This window comes from Mirounga leonina, unplaced genomic scaffold, assembly GCF_011800145.1.
Source record: "Mirounga leonina isolate KUSES-001 unplaced genomic scaffold, KU_Mleo_1.0 Mir_101414, whole genome shotgun sequence".
Taxonomy (NCBI): domain Eukaryota; kingdom Metazoa; phylum Chordata; class Mammalia; order Carnivora; family Phocidae; genus Mirounga; species Mirounga leonina.
The window spans coordinates 2,107,339-2,126,497 of NW_023270121.1; the positions used below are offsets into that span (position 1 = coordinate 2,107,339).

At 37.5% G+C, this 19,159-nt stretch overlaps 1 protein-coding gene across 1 annotated transcript in view; it reads right to left on the reverse strand.

Annotated features, from left to right (window-relative positions):
• Positions 1–19,159, reverse strand: part of CENPI (centromere protein I) — a 61,110-nt gene that overhangs the window by 26,219 nt on the left and 15,732 nt on the right. Inside the window, exons 6-15 of the mRNA XM_035024306.1 lie at positions 17,272–17,320; positions 16,959–17,005; positions 12,748–12,837; positions 12,283–12,411; positions 11,887–12,054; positions 11,615–11,735; positions 10,409–10,500; positions 8,411–8,528; positions 8,257–8,321; positions 3,279–3,373 (exon numbers count right to left, since the gene is read on the reverse strand). Of these exons, the coding sequence (XP_034880197.1) occupies positions 3,279–3,373; positions 8,257–8,321; positions 8,411–8,528; positions 10,409–10,500; positions 11,615–11,735; positions 11,887–12,054; positions 12,283–12,411; positions 12,748–12,837; positions 16,959–17,005; positions 17,272–17,320 (974 nt within the window). The remainder of the gene's footprint in view (positions 1–3,278; positions 3,374–8,256; positions 8,322–8,410; positions 8,529–10,408; positions 10,501–11,614; positions 11,736–11,886; positions 12,055–12,282; positions 12,412–12,747; positions 12,838–16,958; positions 17,006–17,271; positions 17,321–19,159) is intronic.

Consider the following 19,159-nt stretch of genomic DNA (forward strand, 5'->3'; position numbering starts at 1 on the left):
CTGTATTAAAAAATGCCAAATGGTATTATGACATTAAAGTTATCTACATTTATGTCCATTTGCTTAAGAATTTTAGAAAACAAAGTTTTTATTTTTTTAAAGATTTTTAAAAAATTTTATTTGAGAGAGCAAGAGCGAGCAAGATAGTGAGAGAGTGAGAGAGAGAGAGAGAGAGCACAAGTGGGGTGAGGGGCAGAGGGAGAAGCAGAGTCCCCCGCCAAGCAGGGAGACCAATGCGTGACTCAATCCCGGGACTCCTGGATCATGACCCGAGCCGAAGGCAGATGCTCAACAGACTGAACCACCCAGACACCCAACAAAGCTCCTTTTAAAATGCCCTCCCATGATGTTATGAGCACTGGGTACTATATAAGGCTGATGAATCACTGAACTCTACCTCTGAAACTAATTGACATACATGTTAATTAATTGAATTTAAATAAAAATAAATAAATGCCCTCCCAAAATTTAGGACACTAATTTAAAAAGGCTCCTAGGATTTTTGGAAATACAGAAATTGTAAAGCTCCTATATCGGGGTGCCTTAAGACTTCCATTGCAAAGTGCCCGAAGATTATAAACTCAAACATACTATCCTTAATAGAATTGGGATGTTTGAAGAGGCTAAACATTTAATTTATGATCGTGGTTCTCAAACTTTAGCTAGCACCAAAATCATGAGAGCTTTTGTTAAAACACAGATTACCAGAATTTACTTCAGTAGGTCTAGGTTAAGGCCTGCGACTTTGCATCTCTAACAAGTTCCCAGTGATGCTGATGCTACTGGTCCAGGGACCTGACTTTGAGAAGCACAGCCTTACAAGATGCTTTCACTACTCATAATGCTCCATTTCCTTCTAAAAGTAACCAGACATACATGATCTATGGACACACTGCAATAATGAATATGAAGAACTAAAAACAATTTCCAGGCAACTCCCAAAAAGCTTCTATTCACCATGCTCCTCTCAAAGTAAGAGATCACTAAAAGGATAACACATAGAAAAGTAGGAGCTAATCTAACCAAGCTAACCACTAACTACGTGCAACTGAAGCTAAGGGATCCTTATACTTATAAAGTAAGACTATGACTGATAATATAGGGAATTTGAATGCTGATTAGATATTTAAAGATATTAAGAACTATTGGTTCTTTATAAGACAGACAAAGAAAGACAAATACCATATGTCACTTATATGTGGAAAAACAAAACAAGTGAATAAAGAAACAAAAAACCAGAAACAGACTCATAAATACAGAGAACTGATGGCTGCCAGAAGAGATGGAGGTGGGGGTGGGGGCAAAACAGGTGAAGGGGATTAGGGATTAGGAGGTATAATAACTTCCAGTTATAGAATAAGTTACAGGGTTGAAAAGTACAGCATAGGGAATATAGTCAATAATATAGCAGTAACTTTGGTGATAAATGGTAACCACATTTATCATGGTTAGTACTGTGCAATATACAGAATTGTCAAATCACTATGTTGTACACTAATAAAATATTGCACATCAACTGTATTTCAATTAAAAATGTTTTTAGGGCACCTGGTTAGCTCAATTGGTTAAGTGTCTGCCTTCAGCTCAGGTTGTGATCCTAGGGTCCTGGGATCAAGTCCCGCACTGGGCTCCCTGCTCGGCGGGGAGTCTGCTTCTCCCTCTCCCTCTGGTCTTTCCCCTGCTCGTGCTCTCGCTCATCTCTCTCTCTCAAATAAATAAATAAAATCTTAAAAAAAAACGTTTTTAAATGGTGATAAAATGAAGCTATTAATTCATTTGGTGTTATACTGGTTATACAGCTGAAATGATGTCTGGGTTTTGCTTTTTGCTTAAGAAAATCTAGAGGGCGCCTGGGTGGCTCAGTTGTTAAGCGTCTGCCTTCGGCTCAGGTCATGGTCCCAGGGTCCTGGGATCGAGTCCCATATCGGGCTCTCTGCTCCGCGGGAAGCCTGCTTCTCCCTCTCCCACTCCCCCTGCTTGTGTTCCCTCTCTCGCTGTGTCTCTCTATGTCAAATAAATAAATAAAATCTTTAAAAAAAAAAAAAAAGAAAATCTAGAACAAAGGAAGAAGAAAGTGAGGAGTATTAGAAATTAAAAAAAATGAGAGGCACCTGGGTGGCTCAAGTTAAACATCTGACTTCAGCTCAGGTCATAATCTCGGGGTCCGGGATCATGCCCCGAGTCAGGCTCCCTGCTCCCTCTCCCTCTGGCCGTCTCCCAGCTTGTGCGTGTGCATGCTCTCTCTCTCTCAAATAAATAAATAAATAAAATCTTAAAAAAAAAATTAATCATGACCTGGTAACTGCTGAAGTTAGATGATGCATATATAGGGGCTACACTGTACAATTTTCTATACTTTTTTTTTAAAGATTTTATTTGGGGTGCCTGGGTGGCTCAGTCGGTTAAGTGCCTGCCTTCAGCTCAGGTCATGATCCCAGGGTCCTGGGGATTGAGTCCTGCATTGGGCTCCCTGCTGGGCGGGAAGTCTGCTTCTCCCTCTTTCCACCCACCTCTCCCCCCTCCCCGCTCGCTCTCTTTCGCAAAAATAAATATAATCTTTAAAAAAATAAAATATTATATTTATTTATTTTAGAAAGAGAGCATGAGCAGGGGCAAGGGCAGAGAGAGAGAGAATCCCCCTATTTTCTGTACTTTTGATTATATTTGCAATTTTCTACAACAGAACATTTTTAAAAATTAATGTTAAAGAATAATGTGGCTGATAATATAGGAGAAACAAAAGATTTTAGTAGAAAGAGTCAAAGCACACCTTTAATAATAATCAACATAATGGAAATCTGGGGCTCTTTCTTTATTCCAAAGTGAAAATAATGTATATAGTCAATTAATTGACTGATTAATATATATAATCAAAAGACACCAAAGAAACAAAAAAACCCCCACAAAACTGTACAGCAAAGTTACAGATTTTCCTAGCCATTATCAGACTGACTTTACATTTAAGTAAGAACATGTTTTATAAAGTGAGCTAAACTGAACGGAAGCCAAAGATGTAAGTTCTAATGTCATCTCTCCAATGTTTTGCTACAGTAACTCTTGCAAGTCACTTAGAGGCTTAGGGTTTGCTGATTTACAGAACTGAACTTGAAGAACTACCCTTCCTCACAGGATTGTAGGGAGAAACGAAAAGTAACAAAAAAATTTTTAGAAAACTATGACTAAGCATTTACAATAAGGTCTCATGCCACACTATTAAATTCTATATGCAAACATTTTTGTACAGATCATCTCTTGTGGAGTGTTGTATGAGAACTCACAGAGGACTGTTCATCACAGGTTTCATGTGGATGTCTGCAGAAAGCCACAACAGCCAATTCTGCAGTAGTTCTTTCAGACTCTGGAGAACACTACACTGAGAAGGCAAAACGAAACAAAAATCATTCATAAAATCATTCAGACACACTTTAGTGTTGAGAACTAACAAATTAAACCAGAGGCTTAGAAGTGGAAGGGACCGTGGAGATGACTGCATCCAGCTCTTGGGTTCTGCATCAGAGCCCAATAGCTGCTACTCCAGCCTGATCAGTCTCCAAGAGACAGATGAATGTGAGTACAAGTTTATTTTGCCATTTTCTCTACAAGACTGCCCCCAGCTTATCAGCCCAGGAACAGACTCTCGTTTCTCTAAATTACATTCATTTATAACATATATTACATCTCCAAATACAGTATCACCCACTCCTTCCTGTCTCCCCTCAGAGATCCTTTGAAGTTGCTATGGAAATGAGTTGCCTATCCTTTTCACCTTGTGTCACAACTATAATTTACTCCCTTTTTGACAGTCATAAAATTTATCTCACCTTCTGTAACTGGAAAACAAACAATTCTAGTCTTTCCTTTCTCAGGGTTTGCCTTGATTTCTCAGGGCCTCATTTACATACAAATACAGTCTTGACGGAGATGTGCCCAGAGCATTCATGAGGATAAATCTATAAATTTGAAAGCTCTCCATATCATCCCAAAACCTAATATAGGAAACCTTTATTACATATCCTTAACAAATAATGGCCTAGATACTATTTGAGTATCTCCAGTGATAGGATGCTCACTTCATAGAACAGTTCAATTAATACTTTTTAAAGAAACTGACACCTTGAATTCAGGTTATAAATATGTTCAAGTTGAAAGTGACCTTGGAATCACCTAAAACAATGTTCTATTTTAGTGTCAGTCAAGGATTTGAACATTTGAAAAGGTAGTCAGTATTACTGTCATATTCAGAAAACTTAAATCCTTTTATTTCCCACTCACCTATTCTAATCCACCCAGTCACCACATTAAAGTAATAAGACTTTTGTTTATGAGAGGAATGTGGGTTAAAAAAAATGTTGAGAAGCACAGATCTAACCTACATATGAAACTTCTCTACATAAATATCCCCAGTAGATATAGCCATCAAGCCTATGCCTAACCTACTCTAACACCAAGAAATATACTAAGGAAATATACTATGTCCCAAGGTCATTTATTTCATTTTTAGTTTGCTCTACCTGTAAAAAGATACTGCCCTATATCTAATCTTGCCTCCTGAAGTCAGACAGGCTTCTGCTCTTTCCATGGGACAATCCATCAATTACTTGAAGGGACCCACAAAATCTTAGACCTCCAGGCAAAATATCCCTGCTTCCTTTACTATACCAAGCTAGAAATCGTAAAGTCATCTAGTGTCCTTCATACATTACTTCATCACCAAATCCTATCTTTTTTTTTTTTTCAAAATGTCCAACTTTTCCATCTCCTTCCAATCCCACTGTAACTACCTTAGCCCAGGCCTTCAGATCTCTAAGATTACTTTATCCTCCTAGTCAGTCTTCTTTACTCTAGTCTCATCTCCCAAACCCCAATTCTTTCTCGATGGCTGCCAGACCCTTGTTATTTAAGTACTCTATCCATTATATCTATCTGCCCTCAAAAAACTGTGTATGGCAAAGGAATAACAGCATGTAACAAGGTCATAAAAAATGGTCAAACTCCTTCCTTTCATCCAGTAACTTTATTCCTGGAAATGTATGCTGACAGAATAAAGAAATCTGTACTATGAAGATGATCGATATAGTTCTCTATTCCTACAAAGAAACAAATTAGAAATAATAATAGAAAAAAATTAATTCTGGTATAACATCTATGGACTATGACTAGATATCTGACTATATTTGACGAATTTTGTATTCTGGTTTTTAAATTTATGTCCACTGTTTTTGTAATTATACAGGAGACATAAATCAATGTGGAAAGAAATTAGAAAATTAACACGCCACAATGAAAATAGCATTGTTACAGTAGATTTGTGGAATTTTCTCAGTTCAAAATTCTTCAGTGAAAAAAGTTGTTTGCTGATAGACATAACTGGCTAAGCACAAACAAAAGCACTGAAAATGTGAAAATATTTTAATAGACTTTTAAAAATACTATTTATTATATTAAACTGGATAATCAAGCTATACAATAGCTAAAGTAATAATAATTTATTTAAAAACTCATAAACTATACTCTGGTTTCTCTTCAGATCATATAATCTTTTGCCTTTTAAAAGCCTCATAAACTGGGGTACCTGGGTGGCTCATTCAGTTGAGCATCTGACTCTTGATTTCGGCTCAGGTCCTGATCTCAGGGTCATGAGATAGAGCCCCACATTGGGCTCTGTACACAGTGTAGAGTGTGCTTAAGATTCTCTCTCTCCCTCTTCCTCTGCTCCCCCCTCCACATAAATTTAATATAATAATAATAATAATAATAATAATAAAAGCCTCATTAACTGAATCTTTAGCTAATTCTACTACATGTCACATTGCTGTTATCCTTAGCCACCTCCCAAAATGAAAGACCCTCTGGTCACTTATCCTTTCTTATACTGTATTTTCTGTGCTTGTTTCCCCCTTTCATCAATCTCATCTTTCCCAAATCTTTCAATTAGAGTTTCCAGAACTTCTATTCCATGGTAATCTAAACCTATACCTTCAATATTCTTCAGAGTATGCTTTCTGTCTTATTATAGTCAGATCCTGGCTTTCCCTCACCACCCAAGGACAATGTTTCCTCTGAATACATTTCCATATCCCACTTCAACATCTGGAGGTAAGCACTGCCCTTGCTTCCCACTGCATACATGAATATAAGTCTCTTCTTTGAGACGGTAAATATAAAATCAAAATGACTCTCCCTTTAAGAAAAAAGAAATCTGGTTCTACCCCCACATTTCACTAAACTGCTCACAAAAGTAGCACAAAACTTCTGTATTATCAATTTCAAAAGAAACTCTTTGGTCCTTATCTTTCTGGATCTTCCTGGGATATATGGCAACATTATTCCTTCACTACTTCTTGATATCCTGTATTCCCTTTGTTTCTTTGGCACTGTTGTTCTTCTGGTTCTTTTCATACCTCTTGAGAAGGTTCTTTCACAGACTCATCTTTTTATTTTATTTTATTTTTTTGAGATTGTATTTGAGTTATTTTTTTTATTATGTTGTTAGTCACCATACAGTACTTCATTAGTTTTTGATGCAGTGTTCCATGATTCATTGTTTGCATATAACACCCAGTGCTCCTCGTAATACATGCCCTCCTTAATACCCATCACTGGGCTAACCCATCCCCCTGTCACCCTCCCCTCTGAAACCCTCAGTTTGTTTCCCGGAGTCCATAGTCTCTCATGGTTCATCTCCCCCTCCGATTTCCCCCCCTTCATTTTACCCTATGACCCAGCAATTGCACTACTGGGTATTTACCCCAAAGATACAGATGTAGTGAAAAGAAGGGCCCTATGCACCCCAACGTTCATAGCAGCAATGTCCATAATAGCCAAACTGTGGAAGGAGCCGAGATGCCCTTCAACAGACGAACGGATAAAGAAGATGTGGTCCATATATACAATGGATTATTACCCAGCCATCAGAAAGGATGAATACCCACCATTTGCATCGACATGGATGGAACTGGAGGGGATTATGCTAAGTGAAGTAAGTCAAACAGAGAATGTCAATTATCATATGGTTTCACTTATATGTGGAACATAAGGAATAGCATGGAGGACATTAGGAAAAGGAAGGGAAAACAGACTCACCTTTTTAGCTAAGAATACTGAGTATTCCCGAGTTCTGTCCTTGGCCCACCAACTGTTTCCTTTCCTGTATCCCTTTTTCTCTGCAGACTCCCATTCTCAAATATAAATATATGTATGTGTGTATAAATGTATGCATACTTATTAGGTTAGACCATATGAAATTGCCATTGATCAAAATCTTTGACCTATAAAAATGGCAATTTCGTATGGTTCAACCTAGTATTTAGAGATAAACAGCTCTCTAGATTGGTGGAATAAGAGAAAAGATAAAAAATAACCCAATTATAAGATAGGAAGAAAATCACAAAAGGCTGCAAAATGAAGTCCCTAAAAATGCATTAGCTGGGAGAAGTGGTATGTACTGTCACGTGAATGATGATATTGGTCAGGTAGTAAGTACAAATAATATAAATAAACCTCAAATCCAAGTTATTGTGACAGGTAATTAATAAAGTGCCATTTGAATATGACAAACACTAACCAGGACAAAACATTTTCCTGTAAACGTGGCCAACAGTAAGTGATTTAAGGGGAAAACAATGTTACAAAAGAAACACTGCTTTTATCGTCATTCTTCTGGAATAGGAATAACCATTCTATACAAAGTGGTTCTCAAACTCACTTGGGTAAAACTCTTGGAAACCACAGTGGTCTTTTTGGGGAATACCCCAAAATAGTAACACATTTTATCATATAAGGTTGGAACAATTTTATTAGCAGAAAATGAGTATGTTCTAAATATACAATATGAATGTCAAAGGGGTTTTGCTTGCTTTGGCCATTATTGTATTCCCAGTGTTAAGAAGGGCATCTAGTACATGGTAGGTTCTCAATAAATATTTGTAAAATAAGTCTATCTATAAAAATATCAACCGCAACAATCTAAGTATGGTTAAGCATTTCCCACTTTGTTTTTATTAACACTAATTTGCCACCTGTTCATTCACTTTGTCATCTGCTACAAGTGGAACAGTTCAGGAAAATTGTACGCAACAAAATCTTTAAAACAGAATATTCTATGCATTAACTTTGATCTGAGTAATGCAGCACCTCAAGTCCAGGTCCAAGGGAATCCTGCTGGAAAACCACCGCTTCAGTATGGGTTTGGAATCATGTACCACTGGCCATAAAACAATACTTCCTATTCAGTCTAAGCAAGACAGTTTTTTTTACCTTGAAATAAATGGTTGATGTAAAGAAGAGCTGTGCTAGATGGTCAAAAAGAAGTGGTTTCAGCTCTAGGAATTAAAAAAAAAAAAGATTATTCAAGATTATTTTAATTAATATTACACTGAATTAAAGGACCCCAAATTTTCATGATACATACCAGAGAAGCTACTAAAAGGAATCCAGCTCACAAGTTGAAGGAACTGTGATCGACAACAGAAGCCATCCCAGAGAGGAAGGCTCTTGTACAGGAATGTTTCACAGGAATAAAACCCCTCCTATAACAAAAGTCAACAGTAAAAACTCATATGAAACTCCTCAGTCCATAACTACTCTCTAAACAACCAGTTTATTCTGTGCTATAGTTGTTTTACTCTTAGACTAAATTTTTTGTCATCAGTATAATAAAAGCCTTGGGTTAGGTGCCAGAGTTCCTCATAAAAAGGACCAGATAATTAATGTTTAGACACATTACCACCTTCATCAACATACTTCTCAAATACCATAAAATATCAAGTGGAAAGAAGGTAAAAAGTCAAGTAATGGAATATTTTTAAAGATAAATGAAATTGTACTACTCTGGAGTATATGCAGTCTCTTGAGCAGTCCATAAAATGTATACAATGTTTGGGCGCCTGGGTGGCTCAGTCAGTTAAGTGTCCAACTCTTGATTTCGGCTTAGGTCATGATCTCAGGATCATGGGATCAAGCCCTGTGTAGGGCTCTGCAGTCAGAGGGGAGTCTGCTTGTCCCTCTCCCTCTGCTCCTCCCCCTGCTCAACTCACTCTCTTGCAAATAAATAAATGAAATCTTTTAAAAAATGTATACAATGTTATAATAGGGCTATAATTTCTCTAGAGGCCATAGACTAAATCCAAACTCTGGGCAGCTCCATCTGAAGGAACACTTGAGTGTGTAGACTGCTTATGCTTTCACCGAAGATCCAGAGCTTTCCTTTTTTTTCCCCCTGTGTAAATAATGGCATACACCAGGACTCCATCCTAGACTTTCTTCTCATGACATGAATTATCTGGACAATCTCATCTATAACATAGCTAAAACCACCACCTATATCATGAGGAGTCCTAAAGCTATATCTCTAGCTCAAATCTCATTCCTCAGCTCTAGACTCATTACCTAACTACTGGATATGACCTTTTAGATATCCCACAAGCATCTTTTAAGTCAAATTTCTGGGCGCCTAGGTGGCTCAGTCGGCTAAGCGTCTGACTTTGGCTCACGTCATGATCCCAGAGTCCTAGGATTGAGCCCCCTGTATTGGGCTCCCGACTCAGAGGGGAGTCTGCTTGTCCCCTGCCTGTCCCCCTGCTCATGTTCTCTCTCTCAAATAAATAAATAAAATCTTCAAAAAACAAGTCAGATTTCTTTCCTTCCAAGCCTGTTCCTTCTACATCCCCTTTCTTACCTCCCAAGCAGGAAACCTAAAAGTCAACCAAAATGTATCCCTTTATCCTCACCACCATAATCCACATCCAACTTCCAATTCAATGGTTTCACATCAAATCCTTAAGATTTAGTCAACACATTGTGCATCTCTTTTGTACCAGGTACCAAGCTAAATACTTGTACATGAAGAAAAGTTAGACATGGTTCCCACCAGCTGGGAGCTCATAATATGTGGAAAAACAGATCTGAAAGTGCCATGATACAGGTAAACACAGTGAACTAAAGAAGCATATAAAACAAACATCTAAACCAGATGAGGATGATGAGTATAGGCTTCCTGATGGTGCTGATAATTGAGCTGCAGCTTAAAGTACAACTAGGGTTACTTACGTATGCCAAATAATTAATTGGCTAGAACATTAAAAAATATTTGTTGATTATGAGAACACAGTAACCCTATGAGATCTATGTTAGCAGCTAATTCAATTAGTTGAATGCATTCAATTACATCTTCAGTTTGTTCTCTTACAGGCCTTTCTCTCTTATTTGCATAATTTAACAAATTCTTTCCTCAAATCCAACAGTACAGAGATAAACGTCAGTTCAACTCAACTCTATTTATAACGAGTTTTGAATTGAGCAAATACTATTTACAAATGATGCCGAGCACTAAAGAAAAGATATTCAATGGGTATCGAAATAAATTTTAGTAAGAAGTGGTGGAGCGTATATGAAGAAAGTGGAATCTTACTTGTAAGAAGCACTCTGCCCTGATGATAGTGTCCAGGAAGTTGGTAAATTCTTTTCCATGTTCATAATTATTCATCTTGTACCAAATACACTCTGGAGCAGAAATATTAAACATAAGTATATGGGTACATGACAATAAAAACTATACAAAACATAATTACCACTACTCTAAAGTGACATGACAAATATAAACAAGTAATCAGTCTTATATACCCTAACCAACTTGCACTGCAGACTGTAACATGTATGTGGAAATGACAGTGAAATGATCCTCTAGTACTTAATGATATAGGGAAAGCTTATAGTGAAAAAATTAGTAAAATTGACATATAATAAATGTGATTAGCTTAAGTCACATAGTAGTCCAAGAGACTATACATGTATGAATTAAAAGTTTAAGAACACCCCAAACTTCAACTAGGGTGAGCTGGGGATAATCTCAGAGTGGTAGAACTATAGTAAGTGGTAATCTAATTATATCATATCCTATCTAAAGAAAAACTGAGCAGGAAAAGGAGAGTTAGCCTGGAACCAACTAAAACCAACTTTAAATACTTGAAGAGTTAGGAGTTGCTTACCCAGGAAAGAAACAATCTGGTCAACAGAAATATGATCTCTAGAAAAACTGACCCCCTTGGAGGAATGAAATGATCAGGCTTTATTTACTATGGCCTGGATGAAAAACTCCCTTACTGCTCTTTCCTTCAATTCTGTAATTAAGAAATCTTCTAATGACTAATTTGGCTCCCATCTATACTGATAGCAGAGAGGAGATACTATTGTTGGCAGACATGAACATTTTGGTCACCAAAAAGAATTACTTCTATTATGAAATAGTAAGTTGATATTCTGACTTATATATTAGTCTTCTCTGAGTGTGGTTAGCATTAATCTGATGATTCTGGGGCCTGAACAGCAAGTTTCTGGACATACATAGATGAAGAGGCTTTGGACTGATGGTCATCAAAATGGAGCCACCCAGTGAGTTTAGGTGGCCATCCAGCAATGTTTCCTTAACACACCTCCTTTCTTACTGTCTTCTAAAATTACAACAAGGGAAGCATACCGGCTCTGAATATATGATCATCAGAGAAACAGTTACGGCATATGAAGGCTCCTCCTATTTAGAATTTGTCACCCTTATAAAAGATATGAACTATCTTGTTCCTTCCTCATTCACCTAATGCTTTTAAGTAACAATTTTTACCTTCTTGTAATGTTTGACTCAACCAGTGATAGAGTCTCAGTAAGATAGACTCGTCTTTGACACAGTTAATATAGTGAAGTAACAGAGAGTTGTTCAACACTGCACCCATCTGGGAAGGCAGCTGCAAAGAGATATCAATCAGTAAACTGTTAAGTATATGAAAAGTAGGTTACAGCAACGAGGAAATCATCAGAAAGCAAATATATAACAAAAATAAAAGGGTATAAAGATCAAATGGAAAATGCAGATAAGCACATGGTCCAGTCACATACCTCTAAGCAGTGGATGTTCTGTAAGAGTTGAGGGAAGCTTTTAAGCTGCTCTAGTGGAAACGATCCATTGCTACTGAGATAATCAGAAAGAGTCATCCCTTTTTTCCCGCATTCTTTACTGCAGCTACTAGAATTTAGCACTGGTATAACTGAGCAAGAATTCCATTTCTAAAGAAGGAAGACAATAAAACAATCTGTCAATAGACTAAACAGACTACAAACTAAATGTAAAAGTAATTGTTGAGGTGGCTCAATTAATGAAGTCTGAATGTGGTTTGCATAGAATCCTGGGCAATTAAAATGTATTTAAATATCTATAATCTCTTCAAACATCCGAATGGTTATTGTTTGGATTTAAGAAAGCTGCACAAATCATTTGGGGTTTTAGATACTTACTCTTTTTACAGGATGGACCTGAGCTGGACCTAACATCAACTTTAGAGGTTCAGGAGGAGGTCCCTGATTCCTTTGCCTCACAGCAAATAGAGCTGCCTTCCACAGATTCTCTGAATTCTTAAAATAGATCTAAAAAAATTGGATTAAAGTACATGAGCAGGTACCCATAACCCAAAGCAATATAAAATCCCAAACTCTTCATTAATTGAAAGTATATTAATTATGAAACATTTTGAAGCCATGCAAATCCATTTAGGTTTTTTTTTCTGATCAAGAATCTATTAAATACATCAAATAGAATCAAAACAAAGTGCCAATCCCTAAAAAAAACTTTCCAGAAACAGTGCCGCAATACCAGATCTTAAATCAGTATGCTGTGAACATTTCAGTTCAAATCTGCAAATTAACTTAATCAAAATAACATATTTCAATCTCAGTATGATTTTCCACTCCTTAATCCCTTACCTTCTTCCTTGCAGGCAAAGATACAGAAATCAAAGTAGGAGCAAAGAACTTATACAGTGACAATAAAGCCTGGAGATGAGGCTGCATTCCCTGAAATGAAATAAGAGTTTTCAATTTTCAATCCTATGGCATAAGGAAAAAAAGTAACGATAAAGTAAACAGATTAAGCGTATATTCAGACCCTAATTTTACTATGTGATATGGCTATAGGAAGATGCTATTGAAAATCAAAGAATAAATAAACAGACATTTAAATCAATGGTCACAAAACTACCCTCGCCAGCCTGTGGACTTCTCTTTTATGACCTTTTCTCCCGCTTTACTTCTTTATATTTTCTCTCTTCTTCTCTGTCCATGCCTTAGGTCTACCAGTCATACCTGCTAGCATGGCTTACTTTCACTGGTAGCATACTCAGGACTCAAAGTTGATTCATTCTTGATTTAGACAGAAAGGTGGGAAGCCAAGAAAACAGGGTAAAGAAAATATTAAAACCTTATTATCATAATTACTGGAAAATTCACTAGGAAATCTAACAACTGGTATGCAGTAGTCAAGCAGCTTGATAGAACTAAAACAAGTCTTAATAAAAACATTAATTTTATAATGACAAAAGTCATTACTGCTGGATACCTGTGTTAGATATATCTGGCTATCCAGAGAAAGCATACCACTAAAATGAATTACAAGGAAATAACCAAACTGTTTTATTATATTATAATTTTGTTGAATCAAATAGTGTACAAAATAAGGAAGGCAGAAAATGGGGCTTAGAAATACAGTATTCCTATTTTTATAACAGCTTCTTGAAATTAAATTTGTTATAACAAAACCAAAATAATCCAGTTTATCTATGCTGAAATACCTTTCCATCTCTGTACTTATTGTCAATTAGTATCAGTATTTGCTTTGAGTTGGAATGTTTTTTGATAGAGCGTATATTTAGTAGAGGAGAGACCTTTAGAATTTATCATCTAGTTAACTAAACATATCTTGGTTGTTAAAAAGTTGATACTCTCTTTTTTTAAAAAGAATTTCAGTTAAACATGGCATATTGAACATATGGATTTAACTCTGGGTCCTCCCAAAGCCCCACTGAAAACTAAAGGAATGAAAAAGGCATAAAGCACAAGTTCAAAGAGAACAAGAGAGGACACAACAGCAAATGAGAGATCCCAACAAGATTTTGGAACCTAGAATGAAAAGGGACAAAGAGTAGCCAACTTAGCAAAAGAGAGAAAACAAAACCTAAAGTAGAACAGAAAAAGGCTCAAAAGCAGCAGATTCAGGTTTGAGAACTCTCAAAAAGGCTCAGGAATTTGAGGGACCAGATACCTCTGAAAAGTGGAGATAGTAGAAGTGCAAGAGGGGCAGAAAACAGGAGGATTGGTTGAAAACCTAAGAAGCAGTTAGAGCCCCAAATTCCTTCACCACACTAACAAACATCAAGGTTTTACTCTCTGAAGATGAAACTGAGTTTAGACAACAGGCACAGCTGAGGGAGGGTACCAGGACCCCTCCTCACCCCCTTCCACTGCTTACATCCCAGAGTGCTAGTAGCCAAGTTTATAACCTGTGATAGTTAATTTTAGGTGTCAACTTGGGTGGGCCCCAGAGTGCTCAGATATTTAGTCAAACATTATTTTGAGTGCTTCTGTGAGAGTGTTTTTAGATGAGATTAATACTTAAATTAGCGGACTTTGAGTAGACTGCCCTCCATAACTGTGTGGCCCTTATTCAATCAGTTGAAGGCCCTTATAGAACAAAAAGACCAGCCTCCCCCAAGCAAGAAGGAATTCTCCAGCAGCCTACTTACAAGACCATCTGTAACACCAGCTCTTTCTGGTTCTACAGCAGACTGCCTTTGGACTCAAACTGAAACATCAGCTCTCTAGGGTCTCCAGCCTGCTGGCCCCCCTGCAGATTATGGACTTGCTAGCTTCATAATCATGCAAGCCAATTCCTTATAATAAATATCCTTCTGTATATCTAGACATGCATCCTATTGGTTCTGTTTCTCTAGAGAAGCCTAATACAACCCCTAGGTAGGAAACAAGAAAATTCCTCTCTGGGAAAAGTGACACAGCCATCTGTGGGGCTCCCCAACGAACATCAAGATCCAACAATGAACAAGTCCTGCTCACATACAAAAGTTTCCAATCACCATTTTAGTTCTTTACTATTAAATATGGACAAACAAGGTTTGCCAGGCATTTGAGAAAGGCCTCTACTGTGAAAGACCAAACTAAAGAAAGGAATTCTGAGGAAGCAGAGAAAAAGCTGGAAATAGGAAAAAAAAAAAAAATCATAGCCCAAGTCACATAGGCTCATGCCGCTCATTCTCCCCTCTGTAGAATCCTAGAAACCATCCTTACCAACCCTTAGGATGAGACCTAACTCCCACCCATGTTCCAAAGATTGGTCGCAACAGGGCCTGGTGTGTGTGTGATAACTACATGCCCGCTCCACTTCCCACCATTCATGCTTGCCACAAGAAAGACAATTTCTGTATTTTGTTTCCTTCATGGATTGGGAATTATAGGGTATGAATGGGTATAGAGGGGGTACATGCCTTTGCAGGTGTCAGAAATTCACATATTCAATTTATTTGCTCCAACCTGTAGATTATGCTTGTAACCACTATACATGTTGGGTTACATGTGAGCACACTATGCCTTCTTGGTTTGATATTGTTGGACTTGACCAAATTCACCAAAATTCAGCTAATCAAAACAATTATAAATGCATCTTTATAGGGGCACCTGGGTGGCTCAGTTGGTTAAGCGTCTGCCTTTGGCTCAGGTCATGATCCTAGGGTCCTGGGATGGAGCCCCGCATCAGGCTCCCTGCTCCGCAGGGAGTCTGCTTCTCCCGCTCCCCTCTGACCTTCCCCTTTACTCATGCTCTTGCTCTCTCTATCAAATGAACAAAAAATCTTTAAAAAAATGCATCTTTATAAATGGGCATTGATAATGGAATAATTTAATAATGTACTATATAAAATGTTATTAATGAAGCCATACATTTAATGTCTGGGTTAAAAAAAATTTTTTTTTAAAGATTTTATTTATTTATTTGACAGAGAGAGGCACAGTGAGAGAGGGAACACAAGCAAGGGGAGTCGGAGAGGGAGAAGCAGGCTTCCCGCAGAGCAGGGAGCCCGATGCGGGGCTCGATCCCAGGATCCTGGGATCATGACCTGAGCCGAAGGCAGACGCTTAATGACTGAGCCACCCAGGCGCCCTGGGTTTAAAATTTTTACACAATCGTGTACTAAATCATTTTCTAAACTTGAACATATGCTGTTGTTTCAGTTAATACAAATCGATAAGATCTTAGTGATGTTAAGGATTTTTGGTATTTTCCTGAAATGCTTTGCTGTTCACATGGAAAAATGTACAACTTTTTCACCATTCATAATACTGTGAAATAAAATTCAATTTGGACAGAAACATTATCACTGATATCTTCAGAGAGCTAAGAGAAGATATTACACTGATAGAACCAAAACAGGGAGCTATGAAACAAGAATGATCATTGAATTGTACTAACAGGAAAGCATGTTATGTGCACTGGAGAATGAATATGCACATGTGTTTGTGTTTTTCATTAAATTTGAATGCCTTCAGGTAGGTTATGCAGGCTCCAGCAGTTAGGATAGACACTACAACTTCCTACTGTCTCATATCCAAAGCTTCACAGACTTCTGTTACCTGACAAGTGTAGTGGAAATAACAATGCAAGAGAGCTGTAAGGACAAGAGATAACGGTCAGGGAATATACTGAAGTTTATGTGTCCAGAAAGGAATGCTTTCCTAGATCACATCCACAAAAACATAACCAAACAAATAAACCAGACATTTTACTTTAATAGAGGAGTAGTTTTTGACTACTCCCTGACACTTGTTTTCCAGCCGTAGCAACCCAGTTCCCTAAACAGTTTTGCTGTTTGCCATCTATGTGTTTTTGCTTATGTTGTTCCCTCTGCCTTTCTCTTCCTCCTTGGCCTAGTTAAATCATATTAATCCCTTAAAATTTCTCTCAAGCATCACCACTCCTCCTTGACTCCAGTACTACTCTGAATTTTTATTCTGTTCACTAAGCTCCTCAGACAGTAAGTTCCTTGAAGATCATGACTCATTCAATTTTATATCCCCAAAGCCCAGTAACACACAGAGTACACTGGCCAATTTTAGGGCTTTTTGGTACTCACCATTTTGGCCTGAAGATCAAGCAGTTTTCTCACGCGAAATGGTTTAACTAGAAAAGGTAAAGAAAAGTACAGTGCATGGGGTTCAGAATAAAAATAAACCATGTGGCTCATACACCATCTTCTTACAACACATCAAAAATACAAACACCCTGTTCAGTTAAACCAGTAAGCAGATACTCTAAGATAAAAGTACTAAAAAACAATTCCCACAAAATCTTGGCATAGAACTATGCTACTAGTTAACTTTATAAAGGCCAATACAAATGCTAATTCCACAGAGTAAATGTAATGCAACTGGAATGAAAATACTCACCATTCTCTTTTCTGGTAAGTAAATATAACAAATGGCAGACATAAGGGCACTGTTAAAACATAAAAAAATTAAAAAGAGAAATGACAATATATCTTGAACAGAGTGGCAACACATTTTCCTCAAATGTCAATCTTCTGATTAAGTAAAAAGGCCTCAGGATTTTGTTGAACAATAATTCTAAAAGCTTCCCTTTTTCATACTACAACATAGTGGTAAAAGCCAATAGTGTTAATTGGTACCTCATTATACCATTTTTAAGTTACTTTTGGAATATAGAAACACTGCAGACAATTTGAAAACGGAAGAAGATCCTCCTAACAAAAGTTCATGTATTCCTTCCAGTAGTCCATATTTATTAAGATACAAAGTTAAAACTTTTATCTTGATTCCCCACTCAAAAGCATTTTCCTGGGGCACCTGGGTGGCTCAGTCGGTTAAATGTCTGCCTTCGGCTCAGGTCATGATCCCAGGGTCCTGGGATCGTGCCCTGCGTCAGGCTCCCTGCTCAGCAGGGAGTCTGCTTCTCCCTCTCGCTCTGCCCCTCCTCCCTGTTTTTGTTCTCTCTCTGTGTCAGATAAATAAAATCTTTAAAAAAAAAAAAAAGCATTTTTGGCGCCTGGGTGGCTCAGTTGGTTAAGCGACTGCCTTCGGCTCAGGTCATGATCCTGGAGTCCCGGGATCGAGTCCCGCATCGGGCTCCCTGCTCGGCAGGGAGTCTGCTTCTCCCTCTGACCCTCCCCCCTCTCATGTGCTCTCTCATTCTCTCTCTCTCAAATAAATAAATCTTAAAAAAAAAAAAGCATTTTCCCATGTTGTTTGGTCTTCAAATGATCATTTTCAATGATGTTAACATTCCAGGGAGTGGACATACCATAACTTATTTAACCATTTAGTTCTGTTTGGCAAATAACATACACTCAATAAATCTGTTACTTCAGTTGCTGAATGATTGGTTCCTTTGTACCATTTCATTTTGAGGGTCCACTTCTTGAGGTTTTATTCTAGACCAGGGGACAGCAAACTACAGTTCACGTTTTAGTAAATCAAGTTTTAGTAGAACATAGCCACACACGTTCATTTATGAATCATCTATAGCTGCTTTCTCGCTACAACAGCAGAGCTGAGTAGTTTTGACAGAGACTCGATGGCCCACAAAGCCAAAAATATTTACTATCTGGCCCTTTACAGGAAAAGTTTACCACTACCTGTTCTAGAAGAAAACATAGGAGAAAATCTTTATGACCAGAGGGTGGTAGTTTTTCTCTTTCAGAAAAGAAAATAAAATGATAGCCACAAAATAAAACATAAAAGAAAAAGCCTCCATAAATGGGAGATCATTAAATTAAGAACATCTGTTTATCAGATAAGGACATAATCTATCGCAGGGATGAGTAAACAACAACCTGCGGGTCAAATCCAGCCCACCACTGGTTATTATAAATATAGTTTTATTGGAACACTGCCACAGTTGTTTATGTATTGTCTATAGCTCCTTTCACACTACACCAGCGGAGTAAGTAGTTGTGAGAGACAGTATGGCCCTTACACCTGAATATTTACTACATGGCACATTAAGGAAAAATTCGCCGCTTGCTTTAGATGTTAGGAAATCAAAAAAGTAAATTACATAATGGAACTAGAGAATACAATGAAAGCAAAGACTTTCTTTAAACAAATTTGAATCATTTAAAGTCTGAAGTACAGCATTCTATATTGCCTATCCTCTACTTAGAAATGGGTTCAGATTCTGGACATACTTGTAAAAAGCATGAATTTAGATACAGGATTTTTTTAAGAGAACATAATACTATGACCAAGTCTGATATATCTTACACAAAATACAGTAACTTCCAGTAAAAACGCACAACCTCACATCCCTAGGATATAA